Source organism: Bactrocera neohumeralis, chromosome 6 (genome assembly GCF_024586455.1).
Source record: "Bactrocera neohumeralis isolate Rockhampton chromosome 6, APGP_CSIRO_Bneo_wtdbg2-racon-allhic-juicebox.fasta_v2, whole genome shotgun sequence".
NCBI classification, from domain to species: domain Eukaryota; kingdom Metazoa; phylum Arthropoda; class Insecta; order Diptera; family Tephritidae; genus Bactrocera; species Bactrocera neohumeralis.
Window position 1 is genome coordinate 3832229 of NC_065923.1, and position 26420 is coordinate 3858648.

At 37.2% G+C, this 26420-nt stretch overlaps 2 protein-coding genes across 3 annotated transcripts; one reads left to right on the forward strand and one right to left on the reverse strand.

Moving 5' to 3' along the window:
* Positions 1 to 631: 631 nt before the first annotated feature.
* On the reverse strand, positions 632 to 26348 carry LOC126761263 (probable WRKY transcription factor protein 1). 2 transcript variants are annotated; one of them, XM_050477274.1, is made up of 3 exons: positions 26153 to 26348; positions 12572 to 12885; positions 632 to 4748 (listed from the first exon to the last, which is right to left on the reverse strand). In XM_050477274.1, exons 2-3 carry the CDS (start codon positions 12712 to 12714, stop codon positions 977 to 979), a joined length of 3915 nt encoding a protein of 1304 aa, XP_050333231.1. In that variant the 5' UTR covers positions 12715 to 12885; positions 26153 to 26348; the 3' UTR covers positions 632 to 976. The 2 variants fall into 2 exon arrangements, with proteins under 2 accessions (XP_050333231.1, XP_050333232.1); XM_050477275.1 differs by lacking the exon at positions 26153 to 26348 and adding an exon at positions 25936 to 26146.
* On the forward strand, positions 23076 to 24335 carry LOC126761580 (uncharacterized). Its single transcript, XM_050477888.1, has 2 exons — positions 23076 to 23093; positions 23178 to 24335. Exons 1-2 carry the CDS (start codon positions 23076 to 23078, stop codon positions 24333 to 24335), a joined length of 1176 nt encoding a protein of 391 aa, XP_050333845.1.
* Positions 26349 to 26420: the final 72 nt, after the last annotated feature.

The window sequence follows — 26420 nt, forward strand, 5'->3', positions numbered from 1 at the left end:
GCGCATGGTGAATATCTGGTCAGTTGTTGATTTTCCAGGTCTAAGGAATGTCCAGGCATCAGTCACTAGATCACCTTTGGGGGTCCTACAAGTTCTGATTTACCTCTATTATATGAATGTGCCTATTTATACCTACTCAAGCTTATATTATCTGTCTTTTCAATGGGCCAATTTCGTCTTCTTATCTTTAATTATTTCCTTATTGACCCTTTTTAGTGTATTTCGTATATTAATTTACATATGGCAGTTCGAAAAGTACTTAGCTTAACCGTACGATGACGCTATAATCGCAAGAAACATTTACTATCAAAGTTTTGTTTTGGGTGCGGGTAGACACAAACGGGTCCACGGATTTGAGAACAATACAGTCGAAACCGTGAAATTTCCCCGGCCTGATTTGAAGTTGAATACTGTCCTATCGGTACGAAAGGTCAAGGCCAAATTGGTTACGAACTACGAACTGCTAGCTCATCGAACGGTTTCTCCAGATTTGGTCCCTGGTCCATGCAGGACTGCAGAAAACGTATTATTCAAGAGTATCAACACTAAATATTTATAGTTCTTAAACTAGTTCCCGTTTACACAAACATATATTTTTATTTAAAAATTTATTATTAAATAAAACAACATATGCGTTTAAGAAAAACAATTTTATATTTATCCATAAACTACTCATATTTGAATTATATATTATTTACGTTAAATAAAAATTAATTTTAACATAAGTTAGTATGTATGTATGTATGTTTGTGTACAAAATATTAGCATACCACCGATCCAATCGTGGTACTTAACTTCTCATTATTATGATGTTGTCTCGTATTTACAAAATACAAATATTGAATATGGTATGAAGCAAACCTTAAAATTATAATTTAGTGTACATAGGTTAAGTATGTACATATGTGTATGCGTAAACCTAAACGTAATCTACCCCATATTTACAGCCACCCTTCGGAAATCAGAACTCCATGTCCTACAGCAATGACAAGCGTATGGTGCGATTGAAAATCTGTTTTCTTCGCCGTGAATTGTAGGCCGAACGTGCCATCGATGGCGTTTCAAACGCCACACGTGCGTCGCCCGTCGGTGTGCCATCGTCATTGAAACGTCTTATAATATCGTCTGGAGTCAAATCATAACCAGCGAAAAACTTCAATATGTCTATTAGCTCGGCCTTGTAGGGCACATTTTCCATGGCTATCACGCAGCCGGGGCGTGTGAATTTTTCCGGTATGCCACTGCTATCTCCGTCACCACGGTTAGGTCTACTATCGCCACTAATAACAACATCGTTGCTGCTGTCATCAATTATTTGTATTTCGTCATCCTGGTCCGAATTGTGGCCATCGTGACTTGAAGCGCTGTTGTTACTGCGACTGCCACGATTGCGCATTCCGCCACTTGAATGATCACTTCGATAGCCACCGTTGTGACCGCGATCACCGCGACCACCGCGATTCATCATTGATCCACCGCCATTACTATTACCTCCCATACCGCCGCGGCCATTATTGTTGTCGTTGTTCATGTTGTTATTGCCGTAGCGTCCACCAGAGCCACCGCCCATATTCATTATCGGTGGTCCGTCATTATTATTTCCCTGAAATGGATTCCTGTCGAATGGTCGGCCATCTGTCACGCCGCCACCACCACCACCAGGGTAACAATTCATGAAGGGCTTTCCAATTTTGTCAGCGATCTCCTGTGGCATGATCGGTCGTATACGAAGTTTTCGTTGACGAAATGTGGTGTTGTTGAATTGATGTAAGGCGGTTTCTGCATCACGAGAATCTTGGAATTCGACAATGAATTCTCCGGTCGGCATATTGCGTTCACCGCGTAACGGTTCAATGTGTTTGAGACGCAAAAATGCGCCCTGCAAGAGATCAGCTATGTCATTCATACGTGTATTATAATCACAGTTTTTCATAATTATGAAATTATTCATCCCATTTGAGTTGTTCATCATATTGTTGCTGTTCATGTTTCTATTGTTGTTATTCATCATCGGCGCCATGAAATTTCCACCATTATTCATGTTCATGCCCATGTTATTGTTGTTCATACCCATGTTGTTGTTCATTCCCATGTTGTTGCTCACACCCATGTTGCTGCTCATATCCATGTTGCTGCTCATACCTCTATTGCTGCTCATATCCATGTTGCTGCTCATACCCCTGTTGCTGCTCATACTCATATTGCTATTTTGACTCATATTACTATTCATACCCATATTGTTGCCGATATTCATGTTCAGGTTCATCTCGTCCGTGGGCTTCAAAGGTTCAAAGCGGCTTGGCTTCTGTCGACGCAGACGGGGATCACTTGGTGTATTACCACCTCTTGACATATTATCGTCACCCCTCATTGAACCAATATCGAAAAGACTAGGTATATTAGTATTTTTAGAATCGATTGAGCTATTACGTTCAGTTTTTTCGTCTAATTGTATGTCATTATTAACATCGGTGCATGCTAGGCTGCTCGTGTCATCCGCTACATCCATATCATCTTCAGCTTGATTTTGTTCTTCTTTCAATCTCTCCGCTTCAGCGAGTGCTTCTTCTTCTTTCATCAATTGCTCGTTAGCCAAACGTAGTTTCTCTTTTTCTCTTTCCATTTCATCGACCGTCGCTGGGCGTACACGCACTTTGCGGTAGCCAATCATATGCCGTGATTTGTCCTCCAAAGCTGCTTTCGCTTCTTCGGCACGTGAGAAAAGCACATGCCCTTTGAATTCTCGGCGATTTTCACGACTAGGTGTTAATAAAATATCGAAAATGGTGTAAGAGGAGAACATGCGCATAAGATCGTGCTCAACCGCCGATGAGGGTATATCTTCAATATAGAGTACAGTAAAAGGTTCCGATTTGAATTCAATGTCGGAGTTCGACACTCGGTCACCACGACTATTCGTATCATCGTTATCATCATCATTACGATCATAATCACCGCGATTATCTGAATAATTGCGGTCTCCACGATCATTGTTACGGTCAAATCGTCCCTGGGGGCGATAACTGTCCTCCACCTCCTCGAATTCCTCATCAGTTACCATCTCTACTTTGACAGCTTTCGACTTAAGCGTGGAATTATTACGCATTAACGCTTTATGTACACTGGATACTCGTGAAAATTTTATATACGCAACGCCGATCCGCAATCCGTGCTTATCGTTTACCATTTTAATTCCGTTGTGTGGGATGAAGAGACCCATGAAGAATTTACGCACATCACTGTATGTGGTACTTCCACACATGTCGCTAACCTTGATACAGCAACTCCCTTTTACTGGCTCTTTAGAACGTTGTGTTTCCGGCTCTGTTGATTTCTGTGAGATGTTGCTTGGCTTGGCAACACTGGCTGCAGCGGCCTGTGCGAAGAGATTCGGATACATTTGGGCATAAGGATTGGTATTGGCGAATGCGATGGGCTCTTGTGACAATTGACTCACTGACGAGAAATTAGACGTCGATGTTGCTGTTGGATTACCTTGTGCGAAAGATACATCCGGCTTCTTATCAATCAAGCTAAGGCCAGGGAACATTGTGCTAGTGTTCTGTTGAGTGGGGCTGCGCTTTACAGCGCTAGTTGAATCTGTTGAGTTCGTATTCAATGTGGCCTGTTGTATCGCCGTCGTATAGGGATTTTGCAATGCAAAGGTCTTAGGTGAGTCACTACTGTTCGAATTAGAGTTAAAAAAATTTATACTGTAATTATTGGGGGCCGCAACCGAAGAGGAGTAGCTCTGGAATGGTGGCATGACGCTGCCTGCTGGTATATTCACGGCGCTCGTGTTAGACTGAGAGTCAGGACTTTTATTGGCAACGCTGCTGGTGTATGAATTCGTCAACTGCGAACCTCGTAAACCCGGAATGGCAGTCCCCACACTAAATGGGTTTAAAATATTACTGGTATTGGAGCCAGCGATAGAAAATGGTGTAGAACTATTGGTAGATGTTCCCCCAATGTTGTCTGAATTGTTTGTTTGATACGAGTTGATGCCAGGTATACCCCAAGGCGAAATACTGCCTAATTTGGCGCTAGCACTCTCATTTGTGTCTAATATTTTAGTAAGCGATTTGGTACCGAGTAAATCTGTGGTGGATTTGTTAGATTGGGTATTTCCACTTTCTCGTTCTCTGCTATTTATATTGCTTCTGCTAGAGTTTCGACTACGATCTGGACTGCGATCTCTATTTTTGTCATGACCACGATCTGGGCTTCTTGAACGTCGGCTAGATCGTCGACTCTTCCAATCGCGATCTCGCGATCGAGAGCGACTTCTATCACGTCGACCACGACGTGAACCGTTACGATCATTACGTTCGATTTGGTCACGTGAACGCGATCGACGACGATCTCGTGATGTAGAACGGCGGCGATCGCGAGTTTTTTCAACGCTACTACGATGTGTACTCACGGATTCATTAATGTTGGGCTCATTTGGCGTTTCCACAAGTGTGATGCCAGCTTGTTTCTGATATGCCAAAAATGATGGTGCTGCACTCGAAAGTATATTATGTAGACTATTTGGAGTAATGACCGGTGGTTGCGGATTGGACAAGGTCGATGCTTTGATAGCTGGTACGGCACCAGCATTTTTGAGGGCTTGGAGAGATTGCTGGCGTGCAGTTTCGATCACTTTTTGCATTTCAGCTCGCGACGAAAGCAATAGACGTACTTGAACCTCATTGATTTTTTCACGATCATGCATCATTGCTTGACGGGCATCTTCGTCGGTGCTATATGGGGACAGAAGGAAAAAATACAAAAGACGTGTAAAACATTATTTTCTGGGGCATATATTGAAAACTAAAAGAGTAAGACAATTGAGTCATCTTCGTTTTGGCTTTGACGAATCAAAGCTTTGCCGATATGTTAAACTGTTCGTTTAGAATTTTTTGGGTGATATCTTACCTTTGTACTTTGAGTCCGCGAATAAGCTTAATATAAATCTCCATTTGGGTCTCATGATTATGCTTATGGCTGAAATATCATATTGATAGAACCATTAACTTTTTTTGGGATTCTACTTGTAAAGACTTTTTAATCTCATTTTGACAAATGATTGGTTTAAATAAAAACAAAGTAGGCCGTCGTCAAGTGATTGTGACATTAGAGATTTGAGATAGGACATTCCGATAGTGTTATCCATAAAAAGCAATAAAAGCTAGACCCTGTGAAGACTTTACTTCATTACTTAGGGTTAGCTGCAAGAACTTTTATATTCGTGGTGTGCTGTTTTCCGACAATTGTGGTCAAACGCCTGACAGTTGACACGGTGTGGAATACATCACTATATACTTTTTATCGCTATATAGAACTGTGTTTAGTGTTGTATGTATTCATCAATTAAAAACGAAGTATTTTTTGTTCCTAGGTACTTACGACGCTAGATCTGCTCTTATTACAAATAAATCTCTTTCCATTCTTCAAAGGTGGCTACTATATTTATAACTAAATCAGAAAACGCAACGACCAACGGTTTGTATTTTGGATGACCGTAAATTGACGTTCTTCAACATACCAGGTGCTCTAAAGATATCAAATGAATATGTACATCATATCATTCAGGAATATTTTGGTTTGAGAGAGCTTTGTTCGAAGGGGGTACCGCGTGAGCTCACTTTCGACCAAAAACAACGAGTTGATGATTCGAAACAGTGTTTGGAGAGGTTAAGGCGTAATTAACCCGAGTTATTGTATCTATATGTGACAATATTTGAAACATGGCTCTATCATTTCACTCCACAGTCCTATCGACAGTAATCCGAGTGGACTGCGCGCGGTGAACCCGTTCCAAAGCGTGGAAAAACGCAACAGTCGGCTGATTGTAAAAGTCTGTATTTTGGAAAAATGTTTATTGACTACCTTCGCCGAAACACGGCGGCCTTTGAAGAAAAACATAGAGCTGTTTCACAAAGATAATGCACCGTGTCATAATTACTTAATAATGAAATAATATCATTTATGAAGATGATTTTGTTTTTGAACATAGTGATCCGATCTGAACAATTTCTTGGAGATTGCAGCGTTGTCCTGTAAAATAATCTATTCGCTGTTCAAAAATAGTATTACCATATATCACATCTGGTTTAAAAACGTAACTGAAACATATTTAAATCTAAAAATTATGTATAGATGCAAAGGAATAGAGTTCAGTATGTGATCGAAAAGCTCCTATTAACTGTCTTACCATGGGATTGAGGTCGGGCAATTGCGCAGGCCAAGGCATAACCTTAATCCCTTTAATACGAAACCACTCCTTGGCTAGCCGACTCGTATGTTTCGGGTCATTATATTGCCGGCATAAGGTAACATTGTGGTATTCAAAATATCCATGTACATGTCTTGATCTATGACAGTGTCGATACGACCATACATAGAAAAACATGCCCAAACTAATATTTTTGACCCTGCATGTTTTGAGGGTTTGGTAGTGTATTCGGTGGACGACGCACATACTGCCGTGAACCTGCGCCTCCAAAAAGCACGATTTTACTTTCATCTGTCCAAAATATATTTCGCCACTTTTCCAATGGCCAGTCGACATGATTTCTGTCGAATTCAATGCGTTTTGCGACGTGTTTTTTTGTTAAAAGGTGCATTTTCTGCGGGCTTCGTCCATGTAAATTGTTTTCTAATAGTCGTTTTTGCATTGTATATCAAACGAAGACGGAGGACGAATAATTTTGCTATAGCGAACTATGCATCGATGGTCTATTGCAGTTGTCTTTCCCTACCTCTGCTTTCTGACATATTTAATGCCATTGGCTATCATTGGTGCAGTACATCCCAGGGGTCTTCAATTTCCGAATAAGTTTTTCCCTCATTTCTTAATTTTATAAAAAGGTTGCGTTTCTTGACGGTGCAATTAAGTGGAAATATTTATTCGTTTTGTTTTTCACTATTATAATTTTGAATAGTACATTTCGCAATGAAACCATAACAACCACTGATGGGCTCGAAACTCAAGCAAACTTTCATTTGATATTGATTTCAATTATTTTAATGTAATTATTAGTTTCCTACTTAGTGGTACTTCTTATTTGCACGTACACTTACGAGCAAAATTTTATGATATGACTCTAACGCATGTATAAATTAGACAAAAAATTATATAAAATACTCACATCAACTTCACCTTTAATTAAACCCTCTTTGGTTTATCCAACCTATCCCTCCTAAGGGTTGTGCGCTGGGCTTGGGACCCGCCATGTAAAAAACGCCCACAATGAAAAATTATCACCAGTCTCGGAAGAGCAGGAAGACCCTCCTTTCGGTGATGGCAAATGCATTAAGGATAACGATTTAAGGGCATGCATCTGGAATGTTCGGTCCTTTAATTGGGAAGGTGCCGCTGCCCAGCTGGTTGATGTCCTCGTTAGAGTAAAGGCTGACATCACCGCCGTCCAGGAAATGCGATGGACACAAGGACTGGGGCGAGTAGGTCCTTGTGGCATTTACTACAGTGGCCATAAAGGATATTCGGTGGGTGAACTTCTTTCCCCAATCCACATCAAAGCGAACACACCTATGAGAGCTGCCCCCGCCACGATTTCAAAATCGTGCTTGGCGACTTTACCGTCATGGTGGGCAAAGAAGGTATTTTTGGAACAACAGTCGTTAAATTCAGCCTCCACGAGGAAACATTCCTAAATGGGTTGAGGCTGATCGACTTCACCGGGGCCGAAATATGGTTATATGTAGTACTAGATTCCAGCATTGACAAATTTACCAAGTTACCAGGTTGTCTCCGGATCGAAAAGCCACCAACCAGATCGATCATGTTGTGATAAACGGAAGACACGTCTCCAGCGTTTAGGGCATACACTCCGAGGCCCTAACATCGACTCGGACCACTATTTTGTTGCAAACACAACAGATAGCCGAACGATTTTCTAATCGATTTGCACTGTGGGTCGGCATTTCAAGCTATTTACGTACAGCTGCAACCGAAACCAGTGGTTTTCGGGAAAATGAAAAAGAACAGCTCATACGACGAGGAGTGCCGTGTCGCAGCGGAGAGAAAACAGACTGCCTACCTCATAACGTTACGACCGAACCACAACAGGTGCGGGATGGGATAGATACCGAGAGTTGAAGAGGGAAGCGAGACGCATTTGCAGACAGAAAAAGAGAGAGGCCAAAATGCGTGAGTATTGACAAGCTGGCCGACAGGGGTTATGCTCGAAAATTCTACGAAAAGATGGAGCGACTAACAGAAGGTTTCCGATGTAACCGATGCTCAGAACATACTAAAATTATGGAGGGAACACTTCTCCAGTCTGCTGAATGGCAGTGAAAGCATAACGCCAGGAAGAGGAAGACCTCTACTCCGTTGAAAAAACTAGTTGGAGAAGAGCCTGGCTTCGTTTGGAATCTTCAATTAGCGCCACATATCAAAGAAGGAGAAAAGACTGGCGCGCTGTTGTTAACTCGGCTATAGCCGCGTAAGCGGTGTCTACGCCAGTAACGACAAACATCATTTTATATCTAAATATTTTATTTCAACAACATCGTATTAGGGTAGTTAGGCAAATACGTTGACTTACGTTATTTATATGAACTTCAGTCAAGAATTCGGTAGAGTGAATCACCCATTTTGGTGCATAAACCAGATCTCTTTGGTTTTAAACCAATATTTGTTTTTGAGAAATCTTCCGGTTTGTGGCGTTGAATTCAATGGGTGATATTCAAAATTACTCTATCGGATTCAATTGCTGATTTACAAGTCACCTTGATCCAATGTTACGATGGACCCTAAGTTTAACTTTGAATTGAGAGATCCGTGCTTTATTAAAATGTTTGGAACTTTTGTGGTGGCAACTAAGTTCTTTCCGACAGTTTAGAAGCCGTTAGAAAACAACTTTAATTTTGACCGTAGACTGTTTATGGGAATCTAGATGAAATGATCTTCCTTCTTTCCTGTACTAATCCTTAAAAACTTAAAAATAATGTGTTCATTGAACTTCGAATGGATAAATTTGTAGGATATACCTTTTACTTAAGGTAAACTTTATCTTCCAAGTTTTATGTTCTGCATAACAGAAGTCCTTTATACAGTATGTGAAATGGTCAGATGACTGCATAGAATTCATACCATATACAACCAAATAAAACATTCCGGTGTTTACTTACCAATCGTCTCCATTATAACCGTGATAGCTTGTGCCGCGATTCAGACCTTCGCATCTTAGTGATTTCGTTTAAGAGAACTAGTTTACAGATTTTTGAAAGTTCATTGTATATGAAAATATCTCAGGTATTTTAATAGGAACATATTTTTTTCTGAGAATATGTATTCATGCTCTTCGAAGTATTCATCGCATATTTCCAATCGACTGAATACTAATAGAAGTCTTCGATTGCAGAGTAAAATAAAGGTATTTCTCGAAAATATAGAGCGAAGCACACAAATACTTTGCAAAATGCGAGCGCATAAGTATTCTTTAACAATGGATAACAGAACGCGACGTGAAGAAATGATTTGAGGGATCTAGACTTGTTGGAAATTTCAAACTCATTTTAAATCTCTCACTTTTAAAATTGTTAATTTATTTTTGAAGGCCTTCTTTTCCAAGTTTCAAATGGACTTGACAATTTTGTTATCGTTTACCTTAATAGAATTTCCTAATTCGCGAATCCACAAAAAACTTATTGTTAATAAAAGCGAATTATACGAACCTTTTAGAGCCAATACCAAGCCCGATTCGAAAAGGGAAATAAGGGTTATCTTACGAGGGAGTCCGATGAGAACTTAGTTTCAATTGCATTTTTGTTTTTAATTTTGTATTGACCGCAAGCGAAAGCGGCACTGTCAACTCACACTACCTTCCACACGATTAATTCAATTGAATTAGACCATGAATTGCTGCCCATCCCTTGGATTCTCCAGATTTGGCCCTCGGCGTAATTTTCGTTTCCAATTTTGAAAAGTTCAGTAAAAATTTTAACCTAATGAGAAGGTTATCGCCTCCAAAGGAGCCTAAATTACATACCTAATGGAAAAGTATTTTTCAAACGGTTTAAAAAAGTCAGAGCGGTTCTGAGTTCATCGTATAGAGCTAAAAGGAAACAATATTGAATATAAAATCGCAATTTTCCCAAAGTTTTCAGTTTTCCTTTTGTAACCCATGACCTTCTTATACTTCCTCTGGTTAAACACTTTAAATAAGTACATTAGCCATTACATTTTTTTGTTCAATTTATATGATTATTCCAAATCGAAGGGCACAAATATGTTGCATGCTTGATTCCCAAATCTTATCAACGATATGTCCCTCATGTTTACTCGTATGTCTTCAGAACGTCAGCTATCTCGATCAACTTTATTTTACGGTTATCTAAGATATTTTTTTATTTGTTAATGTTTTCCTTCATGTCTGTATAGGCAGAACAGAATTTACTTACTTTACTTCGTCGCTAAAAACACTATGTCTAAGGAACCATTTGTCCGACAAATGCCTTTCGAAGCTTAGGTCTATCTACAAAAAATAAGGACTCTCTCTAAAGCTATTATAGAAACTATATGAACTTCTTAGCCCACCTGGATTGGTATTATTGTCTTTCTACTTGGAGAATATCGTATGAACGTTGTAATCTCATTTCATATGTACCCCAGTGATATAGAGCAGGGAGATCGCAGATGATTTCTCGCGGTTTTTTCCAATAATTCATTACGATTATCCCCGGTTCCCGATATTCTCTCTTCGGCTTTGTTGTACACACATTTTGAAATACAAGTTTCTGACAAGTTACTTAAAAAGATCTCGACGTTACCTTTATTTAAGCAAGAATGGACATCAACTATTATATACAAGTAATCAAATCAGGTTTATTGTTTTCGCTTGGTTCATATTTTTTTCAAAATTGCCCAAAAAGCAGTCATAGATTATTTTGAGATTATATGCATAAGAGGCTGCAACGAGTATGATTAAGTCAGATCAAACACTCGTGCCGAAAACACAATCCAAATCAAATCAGCATAGTTGATCGACTCAAGTACCGACCAGCGTTAACGGATTTGATGCAGCGCGACCAATTTTTCTTCGGCAATCACGATCGCGTAAATGGTATGGCCGACTTTGGTTCAAATCAAATCATGTAAACTTAGTGCGCTGTGCCGGATGTTTCAATCCAACCGATCAATTACTCGAGTAATGTAGTTTTGATTCCAATTATCTGTGGCTTACTCGGGTATATTTTAATACTCATACTAAATGATTTCTATGCGAACCTACAAAGACCTGTACATGTGTACAGCATATAGGATATATCCAACCCGAACACTGGCCAACGTTGCACTCATACAAATATGAGTATGATTCACAAGCAAACATGTATGTGTGTACTTGTATAAGCTGATCGCTACTGATTCAAAATTGTTCTTTGCCGCTGATTTGTACACAAACCGTTCGATTTGTATACATGAATCAAACTGACGAAATCAGCCAGAGTTCGGACCAGTACTCGAGTATGTACAAAAATGTATTACTCGTGGTCGAATACACTGTTACTCACGGTTATTTTTATGAGTCCTTCCCAAAATGTCCAGATAGCTTTTTAGCCGTTGTTAAGTCATGGCCAAACAACTTACTGTAGAGAACTCATTCGTAAAGTTATTATCGGTCTTTTAGAAAAGCTATTGCACGGAGATACGAAAAGCACTTAACCTCACCATACGATAGCGATAATATCACAAGATAAACTCACTATCGTTTAGTATATTCCCGAAGACGACTACTGTAAAAATGTCAGCTGAGCAATATCGCTCAGTGATTCGGTTCCTATTTTTTGGAAGAGAAATCGCGCAGTGAGATAAAAGGCCTCTTCTACTTCGATTGTGACATTTAAAAATCAGTTTTTGCAAAGCAATTGCCCAAGTGGCTCAAGAACACTTACCACGCAGTATTAGGTGGCAAACTTATTGGCAGACTCCAGAAAAAATCTTTTTCTTGCAGATTAAAGAAGTAGAAGTATCGTTTGGTTTGGTCAAATATGGCGAACTAAAAGGATGCTTTGTTGATAAATATTTCGCAAATTTTTCCCAAAATTTTTGAAAATACATTTTTGAAGCCAACTAGCTTTTTGAATTAAATTTGTTACAGTTATGCGATTGGAAATTGAAGCTTTTGCATTTGGGCAAAGTGTCGTAAGAAAATGCCGTGAGTATTATCTATCGTGTCGCATTATTAAAAAGATACGTTTTAATTTAATTTTTTATATTCCATCTGTATATACTCTATAGACATATATTTTTGTTCCACATGTATTTCCCAACACATTCAATTTAAAAGAGTTCCATTTTTAATTCTCTTGTAAAGTTTTAATCTTTAGAGTTTTTAGTTTAAGGGTAATATATCGTCGTCTTTCAAGACAAGTATATCGTCACAATAGACGAACATTTTCTCTTACCTTTTCGACATAACCTTTTTTACAGTCCATTTATTTATTTCATAATTCTCAGCCAAACTAGAATGACTCAATTGATCTAACGCGTTCGTTAAACGCTAACAACTTATTCTTAAAACCAATACTTAAGTTAAGAAGTGTAAATATCTACCTGAATGCGATAAAAGCATCGCCCATTTCACCACCAACAATGTGAACACCTCCATCCGGTATTGAGAGACCTCTGAAAAATTGCCGTATATCCAATGCATTTGCCGACCACGGCAAATTTTGCAAACGAATTATAACACTCATCTTTTACTTGTCCGAGAATTCTACGCAATTATTATTTATTTTATTACAGGTTCAAAACATCCATTTAGCGAACAGCCATACAATAGCTATTCGCGTTGTTTAATTAAATATGTATTTGGTTAAGTTGTCTTTATTAGTCCAATACGGTTAGTTGTAGAGATGACATGAGCTCTGAAAAATACCATAAACATACATATAACCTCACTTTTTAATGCTAAAAGGTTTGCATAAAATAATTTATATTACAAATTTTCAGGAAACAGATATTAATATATAAAATCGGAAAGGAGTTTTTGTGGATTCAAAACATTAATGATGTTCTGAGCTTAGGCATTAAGAACATATTATCATCTATCATATTTAGAGCTAAAAGGCCCAAACACATCCTTTTTCTTTTTAAGCTCTCAAACTTCCTGGGCATTTTGAATATATAGATTATCGTAGGTCCTATATTGGGTTTATTTACACACCCACTACACCCCATGAGTGGTACAATTCCATTTTAAATACACATATATATAAATACAAGTTTTAAAAGGAGAATTTCCCGAAACATGTGCTGACATCATCATTAGTTGCACAAAATGTGGCTCAACACAGTTGCTTTCCCTCATTATGCGTTCATGAATAAAAACAAACAAATATATGCCCAAATATGAAGATGTCAACTGATTCCGGCACCTCTCTTTAATCAATCATAATACAAAAACGAGAAAACTGCATCTACTTTTGTTGAAATTCATTCAGCTCATATACATACATATGTATGTATGTACTATATATAAGTAAAGAGTATGTGTAATGGTCCAGTAGGCCTAGCAACTTGTCTTAAACGTGTTTCCGAGATATGAAGTGAGGCATATCAAACAAGATAATAACAATGTACGAACTTTTGGACGAAGTGTCTGCTTTTGTGGACATGACAAGACGTAATTGACCATTTCATCTTTGGGAAGATCATACTAATGATATTGGAATGAAAAAAACGTTAGAGTTCATTATAAAACTTGTAGAGGAAATCAATTTTCCTTCTTTCCATTGTGTATAAAAGCTCTTACCAAGCATTGTTTGCGGTTATAAACGATTAAAAAGCGTGCAGTTACGGTCAAACGGTAAAACAAAAATTCGAAGTTCGAGATAAATATAAAATACTCGGTTGAAAGAAAATGAATTTTTGCATTGTGAGTTGAATGTCATTTAAAAAAAAAAAAAACAACTATATTAATAAATTAAAAGAAACCTTATTTATATGATATAACAAAATAAGTGAAACAGATAAGGACATTTTCATGTATCTGTAAACAATTGCTAGATGTTTGGTTCAGCTTCTCCCCAATTTGCAAAAATTTCTGTGCTCACCATAATGAACTTGTGTCAAAACTCCGAGCTAAAAGTTCATATTCCCCTCGGATAATTTATGAGTACATATAACCTAAAAATATTAAAAATAATTTTTTTTTGTTTTTACCATCCACAGTCGTCTAACCAATAATTTTGTACATTATGTATCATGTATAATCAGTGATTCATTTGGCTTACAACTGTGTTTCAGTTTTCTGTTAGCACAAATATTGTTTTCTGAAAAACAATATTCAAAATAATTACAGCAAGCAAGCAGTGAACTACGCAAGCGGCGAATGGCTCTTATTGGCTCAATCGAAACCATCTAGCGATATAAAGTATTTCAAATAGCCTCTTTTTGTTTTTTCATGTATTTTTTTTAATATTGATGGTGTGTTTCTGTTAGATAAATTTGTTGCTTTCATTACTCTTAGAACCTTCGCACTTTCACTTACCATTACTGTTCATAGATTAGAGATTTTAGCTTTTAAATACAATTTAAAATAGCTAATTGTTGAATATTGTTATGGAGATCTCCGTTGTAAGTCTAATGCTACTTTATTAGCTTCATTGAACGGAAGGTGAACGTTTGAACGATTCTGTATTAGATTTAGAAGGAAAAATATTACAGTTCACTGTGCAATTAATAATAAGAGTGTTTGATTAGACCTTCATTTTACTTCATTTAGGCCAGTTGAATCAGAGGCTTAGTAAAACTCCCTAGTTAATAGAGATGATATAAACTCTTATCGGATTTATTGTCACGGCCTGTATAAAACTCCACTAGTTACCCTAACTTGGGAATATTTTTGTATTGAACTCTCTCAGAAACAGCCTTGCGAAAACCGGACAATCCCTGCAAGTATCGATTTCTTCAAGCCCCTTTCTCCTCGTAGCTTCTATGGTTATGGCTGGGGGCCCGCATCGAAGGCAGGCTCCAGGCATATTGACTTGTTTGTCACAGCTTCTTTCGCTAGAAAGTCGACAAGATCATTATCCTTGATGCCTTTAAGCCCAGAGTTTTATGCTAATAAATGATGCGCTCTAATACTATTGTTGATTTGATGTCAACGGACGAGAACGACAATACGTTTACCATGATATTGTTTCTCTCTAAAATAATCTCTGCTTCGCCATAGACACTGACAGTTCGGTGCTGTGCGTGATGCCACTATCCCAGTTCCAATTTCATCCGCCGTATTAGAGCTGTCTGTATACCACTAAAAGGTGATCCTTCGTACGTACACTTCGAGAAAGGCATCCTCCCAGTCCCTACACCTACATGTCTCTATTAAAGTGTGCCATCGGTAGATTCTCCCCAATGAACATCTATTTCTGAGCGCTTACTACCCAGCTCTTTCCAAGTCCTGAAAAACTCACGAAGAATAAATATAGTGTGTGACGGTGTTTATCATGGAACAAAAGCCAATAGTTTTGCCTCATAATTCCGACCTCTTTTTAAGAATAGCTTCCCACAAAGTACGCGCTACACTCAAATAGTATTCCTTGTTGACAGTTTAGCTGGTCGGAAGAACTTCAGAGCGCACCACACCTCTATAATCGAAGAAACCTGTCAACATATCCTTTATTTTTGACCTGCTTTCACGTAGTTTTTTCCACGATATTCGACCGATTGATCGTAAACGTAGATCCAAATCTCATCGCCAGTAATAATACGTTTCATGACATCCTGGTAGACGGAAAGCCTTTTTTCTCAGACGTTAACGCAAGCTTGCTTTTCGAAAAAATTGATTGATTTGGATTTATGACTTCAGAAAGACAAGCGTATCTTCTTCTTCTTCTTAATTGGCGAAGACACCGCTTACGCGATTATAGCCGAGTTAACAACAGCGCGCCAGTCGTTTCTTCTTTTCGCTACGTGGCGCCAATTGGATATTCCAAGCGAAGCCAGGTCCCTACACCAGAGTAGCCGCTGTCTTTTAATTCGCTGAACTATGTCGATGTCGTCGTATATCTCGTACAGCTCATCGTTCCATCAAATGCGATATTCGCCGTGGCCAATGCGCAAAGGACCATAAATCTTTCCCAGAATTTTTCTCTCGAAAACTCGTAACGTTGACTCATCGGTTGTTGTCATCGCCCAAGCCTCTGCACCATACAGCAGGACGGGAATTATGAGCGACTTATAGAGTTTAGCTTTTGTTCGTCGAGAGAGGACTTTACTTTTCAATTGTCTACTCAGTCCGAAGTAGCACCTGTTGGCAAGAGCAATACTGCGTTGGATTTCCAGGCTGACATTGTTGGTTCCTAAATAGACGAAATTATCTACAACTTCAAAGTTATGACTGTCAACAGTGAGGTGAGAGCCAAGTCGCGAGTGCGACGACTGTTTGTTTGATGACAGGAGATATTTCGCATTGCCCTCGTTCACTGCCAGACCCAGAAAGCAGAACTAACGGCGTGGGTGTTAAGGCCGATGATATCAATATCATCGACATACGCCAGCAGCTGTACACTTATAGAAGATGGTACCCTCTCTATTTAGTTCTGCGGCTCGAACTAGACAAGCGTATACTAAACACTAATGATTATTTTGGTTTGACATTTGATACTAATGTTACTGATGGTTATACCAACCTAGAAAAAAGATATTTCGACGAAATTTTCGATCCCCGTTAGATTCGAGACTCAAATAGTTCATTATTTTATAGTGGTGGATGGTGTAATAAAATATCAACAACATATTTCAGAATGTACCAAGTACTTACTTCGAAATAGCAAGAGCTTTGTTCGGGTGAATTTTGAATTGGATATTAGTGAGTTTTTGGCAGCTATTTGTCTATGACGTGATAGATTTTTTTTCATTGTAATCGCGGCTACGAAACATAAGTACAAAAATGTTAAGTTTGCCATGATTTTCATAGGTCACTTTGTATGACAGCTATACCGTATAGTAGTCCGATCAGAAAAATTTCCTCGTAGACAATAATCCGTGAAGAAGTCTCTACAAATAAAAAAGTATTCCAGCGGTTCCGACAAATGAACAGCTTCTTGGAGTGTAAAGAACGTGTGCAAAATTTCAGATCAATATCTCAAAAACTTAGGGACTATTTCGCGTATATACAGCAGATGGACATGGCTAAATTGACTCAGCTCTTCATGCTGATAATTTATATGTGTGCATACAAGGTGCGTTCCAAATTAAATAGGACTTAAAAAAAAACAGAAATGGTTTTTTCGGCAAAATCAATTTATTTTATTCAAAATAATCTCCGTCTGCTTCAATACAGCTTTTTGCACGGTCCAAAAGCATGCCGAACGAGTGTTTTAGCTCGTTGTCCGGTATGGCCGCCAGTATGTCGGTGCAAACCTTTTGAATGGCCTCTACGTCTGCATAACGCTTTCCTTTCATGGGCAAATGCATTTTTCCGAAAAGGAAGAAGTCGCACGGTGCCATATCAGGCGATTACGGGGAATGGTTAATGGTTAAAATGTGATTTTTGGTCAAATAATCGTCCTTCGAATGTTGGATTCTGAGCAACTTTTGGCAGACACCTTTCGTAAGCAAAAATGATCAGTCAAAATGCGATAAATCGATGCTTTGAAGGTGTTCAATTCCATTTCTATGAATTTCAATAATGATTTCGGCTGATTTTTGATGAATTCACGCACAGTTTCGATGGAACACATGTTGATCGTCATTTATGTCCTCACGACCACTTTGAAACCACTCGTGCTCTCTGCTATGGGTTAGGCAATCATCGCCGTTGTCAAAAAAGTCTTGCGGTATTTTTTTTTTTTGAAATTGAAATGAATTTTTGATGACTCATGCCCAGCTCTTGACCGATGCTACGGCTGCTACTATGCCGGTCTCTTTCGACCAATTCAGCGATTTTATCGCAATTTTCGACGACAGTCCTTCCGGAGCGTGGCGCATCTTCGACCACCTCTACACCAGAACGAAAACGTTGAAACCATCGTTGTGCGGTGGAAATGGAAACTGTATCGGGTCCATAAACTGCACAAATTTTATTGGCGGCTTGAGATGCATTTTTGCCTTTATCGTAGTAGTACCGTAAAATATGCCGTATTTTCTCTTTATTTTGCTCCATGTTTGCGACGCTATAACTCACGAACGACTTAAAAGAAACGACAATCAATCAAACACGTCTTAGCGCGTGAAATGAGCTTTCCAAAAAGGTATAGCATGACCCGATGCGACGATAAAACTAGAACTATGCGCTTTCAGCGCCAACTAGCGAAAATACCGCAAGACTTTTTTGACAACCTATTACATACTATGTATATGTATATTATACTCTGTTCATACTTTCCACACACATTCTTTTGATTTGTATCAAAAGCTGATAAGGAGCAGCTAATAAAATTTACAAGTACTATATTTAATCAATTTGCCGTCGCATTTTTCTGTTGACATTACATATACACTCTGAGGTTCTTATTATGAATAAGTTTTCTGATGAATAATTATATAGGCTATAAAGTACTCTGTGTCCTTGATATATGATTGATTTTGGATATATTTGTGCCTACAGTTAATGGTTTTGTAAGATTTGCTCTCGTTTATTTTTAAAACCGTATTTTCATTTTACTTTACAAAAATTAGAAATCATGACACAAAATAACTGAAATTCTTGTAATGTCAGTTTTGTTTTGAAAAATAAGAATACATCGAAGTAAACAGGGAGACAATTATTGAAAACATATGTTATATTTCGGTAAAAGGTGAACTTCTCTTTTATAATTTTCCAGTCGACAATCCTTTTTAAAGAACTAGCAGCAATTTGCCATCATGTGACGTTCCCATCAACAATAACACCTTTCTTCCATAACTTTTAGATCCTAGTTCAACCGCTCTCTCCTGTTCCTTACTATAATTTACTATAATTTACAAATTATCAGAAAATTGATACAGATTATTACGGAGATATTTCAACTTTACACTCAAAATTGCTTTGAGAGATAGCTCCAGCTTGTTAGCATATTTCGAGCATTTTCTTCATAATTTGGTACTTAGGTTAGGGATTTTCCGACTTTCAACTCAAAACTTTTCCAAACTTCAATTTCCCTATCACCTTGATATAATCTGTTATCTTTCATTATCTGCTGTATTTAAAGACGATCGAATATTTCAGCTTTCAACTTTTCTAATCTATTTTCGACAATTTTTACGAACGCTACTAAATTAATATTCTTCCACGTCCGACTCTCTTGACAAATTGTTTTAACGTTCCTAACTTGATAATGTACTAATCCCCTAAGTAGTTTTTGGAAAATAACTTTGCTGTAAATATCACAACACTCTTACTAACATCCATTGGTAGACTGTACCGATATTTGGGTATTTGGGGTCATCGTTGTTTCATTTTGATTAATTAAATAAAACAGGAAATTTTCTAGACTGTAATCCTAGATATTTACACGTTTGATTTTTAGTAGAACGTTAAAACTTTTCGCATAATTCTAAGGATATTTTCGGTAAGGAGCTGAAAGTGGTGATCACGTGACGTTTGTATGCGCGAAAACGGTGCGCAGAACCCTATCATAACCAGAAAACTAAATTTTTATTACTAACAAGCCGATAATTATCCAAATATTAGATTTGCATTTATTAAAAACAAGAACACATTCTACATTTTCATGAATAAGGTCATAATCTGGACACTTGAAAGTTAAAAAATTTACTAATACATATGATCCAGGGGGGAGGCGATGGAAATATTTTTGTAGAGCTGTGTTATGTATGCAACTACAGTCAGCATCAAAATAAAGTGTTCAACACTTGTTTCTTAAATTGTTTGTTTTACATCAGTCTTTGTTCAGTGTATAATACAAACATTTATATTTTTCTAAATGATATTTAATACTCTTCAAATTGATGGAAAAACAAAGACGAAATTCTTACGGCAACAAAAGTTATGAACACTAAACTCAAAATACTTAATATTTCTGACGTCAAAAGAACAATAAGGGATGGAAACATATTTTTTGAGCGTCATATGCCCTCCATTTGCTCTAATTATGACTTGTAAAAAACGCGGCATTGAACCGAGAAGATTTTCTGTTAGTTCCGGTAAAATTGTTTGTCATTCTTCTGCAATAATATCTTTGAGCATATACTTTCTGCTGATTGTCCATCAATTTGAAGAGTATTAAATGCCATTAAAATATATATATATAAATTGTTACATTATATCACTTAACAAAGACTGAAATAAAATAACCAAAGTAATTAACAAGTGTTGTACACTTTCCTTTGATGCTCACTGTATATTTATTATTATTACACGTGTGTATGTATGTGGCCGAATCGAGTAAGAAACACTTTGTCGAACCAATGAAGTGAAACCATATTTCGAACTGCTACATTGAACCGAATACCGAATCCTGAGAGAAAGTATTCATTTATGGTCCTGTAAATCTAAAAGTGATAAACATATTTGACCTGCTACTCACTTTTATTTTGAAAACCCTGATTTTCTACCCGCCAACTGACTGTAAATTTAAATTTTTATTGCACCATTAAACTTAAAACTATTTTGTGCTTTAGGTTCCAGTGTAAGTTTTATTCAGTAATGGAAAACTTAAATTATAGTTTATAAAATGGCTTTATAAGTATTTACATAATTAGAAATCGTTAGTTTGCAATGCATACATAGATGAAACTTAACGGGGCTTCCTTGCTCATCACTTTATTGAACTGTCCCCTTGGGCATTGCATTTCGTTTTCTCGGCACTTTCAAAATTCATTCCGGAACCATGAGTCGAAATTTTGCCAAATATTAGAAACATTTTTTGATAGTACAGTATAATTCTTTTACAATTCCACAAATTTTTTCGTATGATATAGCTTTCTTTGTAACAAAAAGTTTGCATTCGAAAACTTCGAAAGTGAAAACTTTTTACTGTATACGAAACAACACATGTACTTACCTATGTTGCAAAATAAATTGAGGTCGTAACAATAACGGTATTTATTTTTCATAATTGAACACTGACCTTCAGAACATCGGGAGACATTTTTTGAAGATTTTTTTTCAATTACTCAAGTTTTTTCATAAACCAAACATTTTAATTTGATACCCCCGAAACCACATAATAATAAAGGGTGATCCATTTCGAGGTTCCCTACTTTTTTTATAAAAAAAAAAAACACAAAAGACTCAAATTTAATGGGGAATTTTTATTATCATTCGCAAGAACATTCTTTGGCATTTATTTTTTGAGGATTATCTCTTTCAAATGTTGGCCGCGGCTACGTCTCAGATGATCCTTCCGTTGAGTCCAATTTTCGATGATTCGTTCGAGCATTTCGCCTGGTAACTTGTGAACGATACGCGTGATGTTTTGCTCCAAGGCCTGAAGGATATCATAGAATTTGGACTTTTCATATCCCTATAGGGAAAAGTCTAACGGTGTGATATCACACGAGCTTGGTGGCCAATTGACCGGCCCAAAATGTGAAAATATCTGCTCACCGAAGTGTTCTCAATAAATCCATTGATTGATGCGTTGCGAGGGAAAGGGAACCTTCTTGTTCGAACTAAATGGAAAATATGGACCGATAATTCCATCGGCCCATAAACCACACCAAGCCGTTGTTTTTTCTGGATAAAATAGTAGATCTTGAATCTCTTCAAGTTACTCTTCGTCCCAAAATGCGACAATTTCGCTTGTTTACATTCCCATTGAGCCAGAAATGGGCTACATAACTGGCTCCAAAACGTCGAATCTTCTTGGAACTCTTCAAGCGCCCATAGAGCGAAGCGATGTCGCTTGAGAAGATCGAGCAACTTCACTACTTCCAAAAGCCGTATTTTGTGCGCTTTCAATTTAAGATCTCGACGTAAATTTGCGAATTCGTTCCATACGTCAGTCCGAGCTGCTGCGAACGGAGCCGATCCACGGTCTTCGTGTACACTTTCATCTACGGCTGCTATATTTTCTTCACTGTGTGCTGAACGTGTTTTAATCCGTCGAATATTATCTAATAATGAATACTGGGTCTCCAGTTGCATGATGGTACGTGACGGTGCGAATCGTACGCTTTGCATGCCCCACCAACCCCACTCATCTAACAACCCTCTCCCATTGGTCCGACTCCGGTGAAACAGCACGTTCTTAGGCATTTCGTTATATGACGTCGACGACAATTTAGCTAATCCTTACCATCCTAACGGGGACTAGGTATCCGCTAGAACAACAATAACAACAACTATAAGTTGAGCGAAGCGCGCGAAATATATTCTTAACATTTGTAAACGTTGTTCAGGCGTGTTTCCATGATGAAATGCCAACAATACTGAACAAAAATGACATGGCCGCTTGACATGATTCACGCGTGATCTGTCAAAAAAGCCTATTGAAAAAATTACCTCTAATTGGATCACCGTTATGTAAAGCAATAAATTCCTTATAAACAGTTTTTAAGACAAAACGACTGATTAAACGACTATTTAAAAGCAAAGCATATAAAGCAGACATACTTTGATGGTATCAAATTTTGCAAAACATTTTTATTATAGATTTATTATTCAACAAAACATGTGTATTTTAACATTATAGATCGTCTTTTATTGATAGCACATTATAAAAAATTCTGCATAGGTTAAAGTGTTCCGACAAGTGCCCTTTCCAAAACTAATAATTATTTGGAATGGAAAAGTAATTTTCTTATTTTTCGGTACAAAATTTATAGAATGCTATGATCGACAGAGATCGTTGTGGTTTTAGCTGATTAAATATATATCAAAATAGTTTTGATGCTAAGGTGACATATCTTGGTTCGATATAATTATGGATCCATGTCTGTTATGTAGACTTTGCTGGCACAGAAATAATTTTCAGTGGAGTAGAAACTCGCCCGCTACGTAACATTTTAAAGATTGGATTAAGATTCTAAGGATGTAGCTAGGGTTAATAGTTTTGTAAATGTGTTTGATAGAAAACATTTCATCAATAGTAATAGGCTTGATGCAAATTTGGGTTTGATACGATCATGAAGACCCCTCTGTCATAGCAACCTTTAGGATAAGTCTATGGATGCTAATCAACAGGTCCATTTTCATAATTTTTGTATTAAACTTACCGTATTTCTTTCATTTCTATAAATATTCAACAACATTTTTAATGTCTTTTAGATATATTCCTTCGTAATAATAGTACTCACACTTGTTGATGCATCTACCATATCTACAAATAAACATGATTCAAACGCAGAAGATTTAAACATCTTTGGGACAAAGGTCAGCGATCCAAAATCGATCGGTCAAGTTAAGAGGGACACAAGTCTGAGCTATGCAGCAACAAACATTGATTCCAAGGAAGGGACACGAGTAAAAACTATAACTGTTATTAAAAATCACAGTGGGAAAAACAACGGGAAATTAGTAATTAATCCAAATTTGCATAAAAATGAGGATTGGGCAAATGCTTTTAGAGACAATTTCGATACCTATGGCGGTATACCAGACGTACCAGATATCGATGAACTTTTTGATTTTGTAAAAAATAAACCGAAAGATGATAAAAATGAGGATAAGAAAGAAGTTTCCAATTTAAAACCTAAGGACGTTACAAGAAAGGAAAACGCCAAGCCAACTACAGAGGCTTCATCAGAGATTGAGGCTACTACCACTCCAATAGTGGTAAAGATTAAAGGTGATGCAGAGGTAATACCAGGATTAAAAAAGAATCAAACAAATGCACGTTCGCAATCATTGGGTATGAATAAAGAGTTAACGCGTGAGCCGTTAACTAATCCAAATTATACCTCACCGGATAAACCGAAGAATATTTATTTTGAGAAATACATACAGGATGTTTCGAGAGGTTACGATTACCCCAAACCTTGTCCCCAAGGTGGAAAAGGTGTTGTTAGTATTACAAACCCATCTTCGGGACGTTCCTACGATATTCCAGTATCAGAAGATTCGCCAGGCACGCCTTACATCGCGCCCTCCATCACTAAGAAAACCCAGGTGCCTGGTTCTCAACCGCAGAACAGCACACAAAACATAGCCTCTACCTTTGTGCGGCCGAATTTTTCCGTTAACTCCATCTTACCTTCACTTCAACCAACGTCTCCGAATCCAACAAGTCAGGATCAAGGAGGGAGCTTTTACACCAGTCAACGGCCATATGTTGCACCCAATCTACGGAGTGGCTTTAATGCTAATGGTGTCTCGACACCTCGAACATTATATAGAAGTGATATCGGCACCTACCGGGGAAATTCGTTTTTGGTAGGTGCATATAGGGCGAATTTAGCCAGATCACGTGGTTTAAAGTATCGATAAGACTAAATTGTATAATAAAAATGCAAATGCCCTTAAATTAGATACATATGAAATTATATCCATATCTTCCTTTGTATAAGAAATTTGCACATAGATGAAGCATATGCATTTTTTGAAATTGAATACGCAATCTATAAAAAAAACATACGTTTATTTTTCGTTTAATATTCATTTACCTGTTTACAAATCTAAGCTATATATTATTTCATACACATTCAACTATGTTCAGCTTAAAGCAGTCTTCAAAAGATAAGAGAAATTATCTATTATTACTACTCCATTTTTAGAAATTTTTTAGACAGTAAAAAATATAAAAATAAATATAAAAAATGTAAATATTAAACATTTAGTTAGTTTAAGAAACGTTTAATAATGTAAATAAAAGCTAATAAGGCAACAGCATCTCAGACCTTTTATTTCATATTGCGGTTATGATAGCATTTGAATACAACTATGTACACATATCAAAATAAAATTTACTAATCTTTTATAAGAGATACCGTTAATCGCCACTTCCAATATACATCGAAAATTAATTGAGTTATTTTCTGCCGATAGGAGGCAAGAGATTGTTTAAAATGAATAAGAGGTCTGAATGAAACATTGAAACATTTGAGCCACGCTGGTAAACCAAATTGTAACATAAAGAAAATATTTTAAACAGTATCCAATAAAAAAATTAAAACTTGCAACCGAAACCACTAAATTACTACTAGCTGAAGACATCTGCGGCAGCTACAGAAAATATTTACAAAAAAAATTTGAGGATTGCTGCCGAGTTGACAGTTATTGGTCCGATATAAATGCGAGCTTGTCTCTGTTACGTACCCCTGATTGTTTTGGGAATAAGAGTTGGCTAAATCACTAAGTATTTTCGAGTTTTTGTGCAATTTAAGCACGATTTTTTTATTGGGGAACACATTTTAGGAAGATAGAAAAATTTAATCTTTCAGCAATCCCACGAGTTGTTATTAGGCGTTTCCCCCGACCAATAACTTTATCTTATCCGCAACGGCTTCAAGAGCTTATTTTAAATATATACCGGTAAAGCCAAAAAGTGGGGAGCTGGTTGCGAAAAAAAATCGCTAAGATCAGCTATTATCATCGAACGAAATTATATATAAACTCGAAATTTTAATTGAAAAGAGATAAGCAAGTTGTTATAGCGGCAGAAAACTTTCCTGAAGTAATTTCCAGCAAAGATGCCTAGTTGACAGTCGTAGTCCGGATAAGAATCCGGGTCCGTTCCGGTTACTTGGCCCGACTGTCATGGGAACCCTAAGCAAGTTAAGGTCTGCTCCGAGCTTACTACTACTTATAAACTTTATCGGTAGTAAAATGGATTTTATTTTACCAATTAAATTTATTTATTGTAAATAATAAAAAAAAATATAATCTTAAGGCATTCTTAGCAATATTAATATCACTGTTTTGATCAGGTTTGGATTTCATGCATGCTGCAAACCACTCAATTAATTATTTATACTAAAATTTATTGATAAATGTATACGTGGTATTGCAGCTGCTGAATAATCAATAGTATGTGTAAAATATTATTTCCAGTCGTCAGTCGATATTCCTTACGCATTAAATCACATACCATTTCAATAATGAACTTCGCAATATATGTATTGTTTACGACATAAACACAACTATTTTATTTTTGTAAATGAATTTAGGGCTCTGTTGATAGAAACAAAAATTGATGTACACTTTCGTTTTTAATAGCGTCGAACGCTTCAAAGCGTACAAACGGCGGCGTCACACTTTTCCACTCATTACGACATTTTTAGAAAGTTGGAATGAACGTTACTCACCACTAAAACCAAGAAAAATTGAAAATAAACTAATCCAATGAAACCACTAGCAAATGGACCCGTTTTCGTGAATATAATATCGTTATTATTGTTAAAATCCTTTTAATTTTTGATCAAAATTTGTCCGCAGCTAGAAAATCTTTTGTCACCTATTTTTTCATCATATGACAGACAACAGATAGACACTTTCGTTAAAATTAAAAGATGCCATGACAATATTGGAAATTTCAGTGTTGCAATACCTTGAGTGATGCCACAGTTTTTAGCA

Coding starts and splice junctions, on each gene's coding strand:
- LOC126761263 (XM_050477274.1), bottom strand. CDS start 12,714: ATGAGTGTTATAATTCGTTTGCAAAATTTGCCGTGGTCGGCAAATGCA. Junction 4,749..12,571: donor GATGCTTTTATCGCATTCAG/GTAGATATTTAC, acceptor GTCCCCATATAG/CACCGACGAAGATGCCCGTC.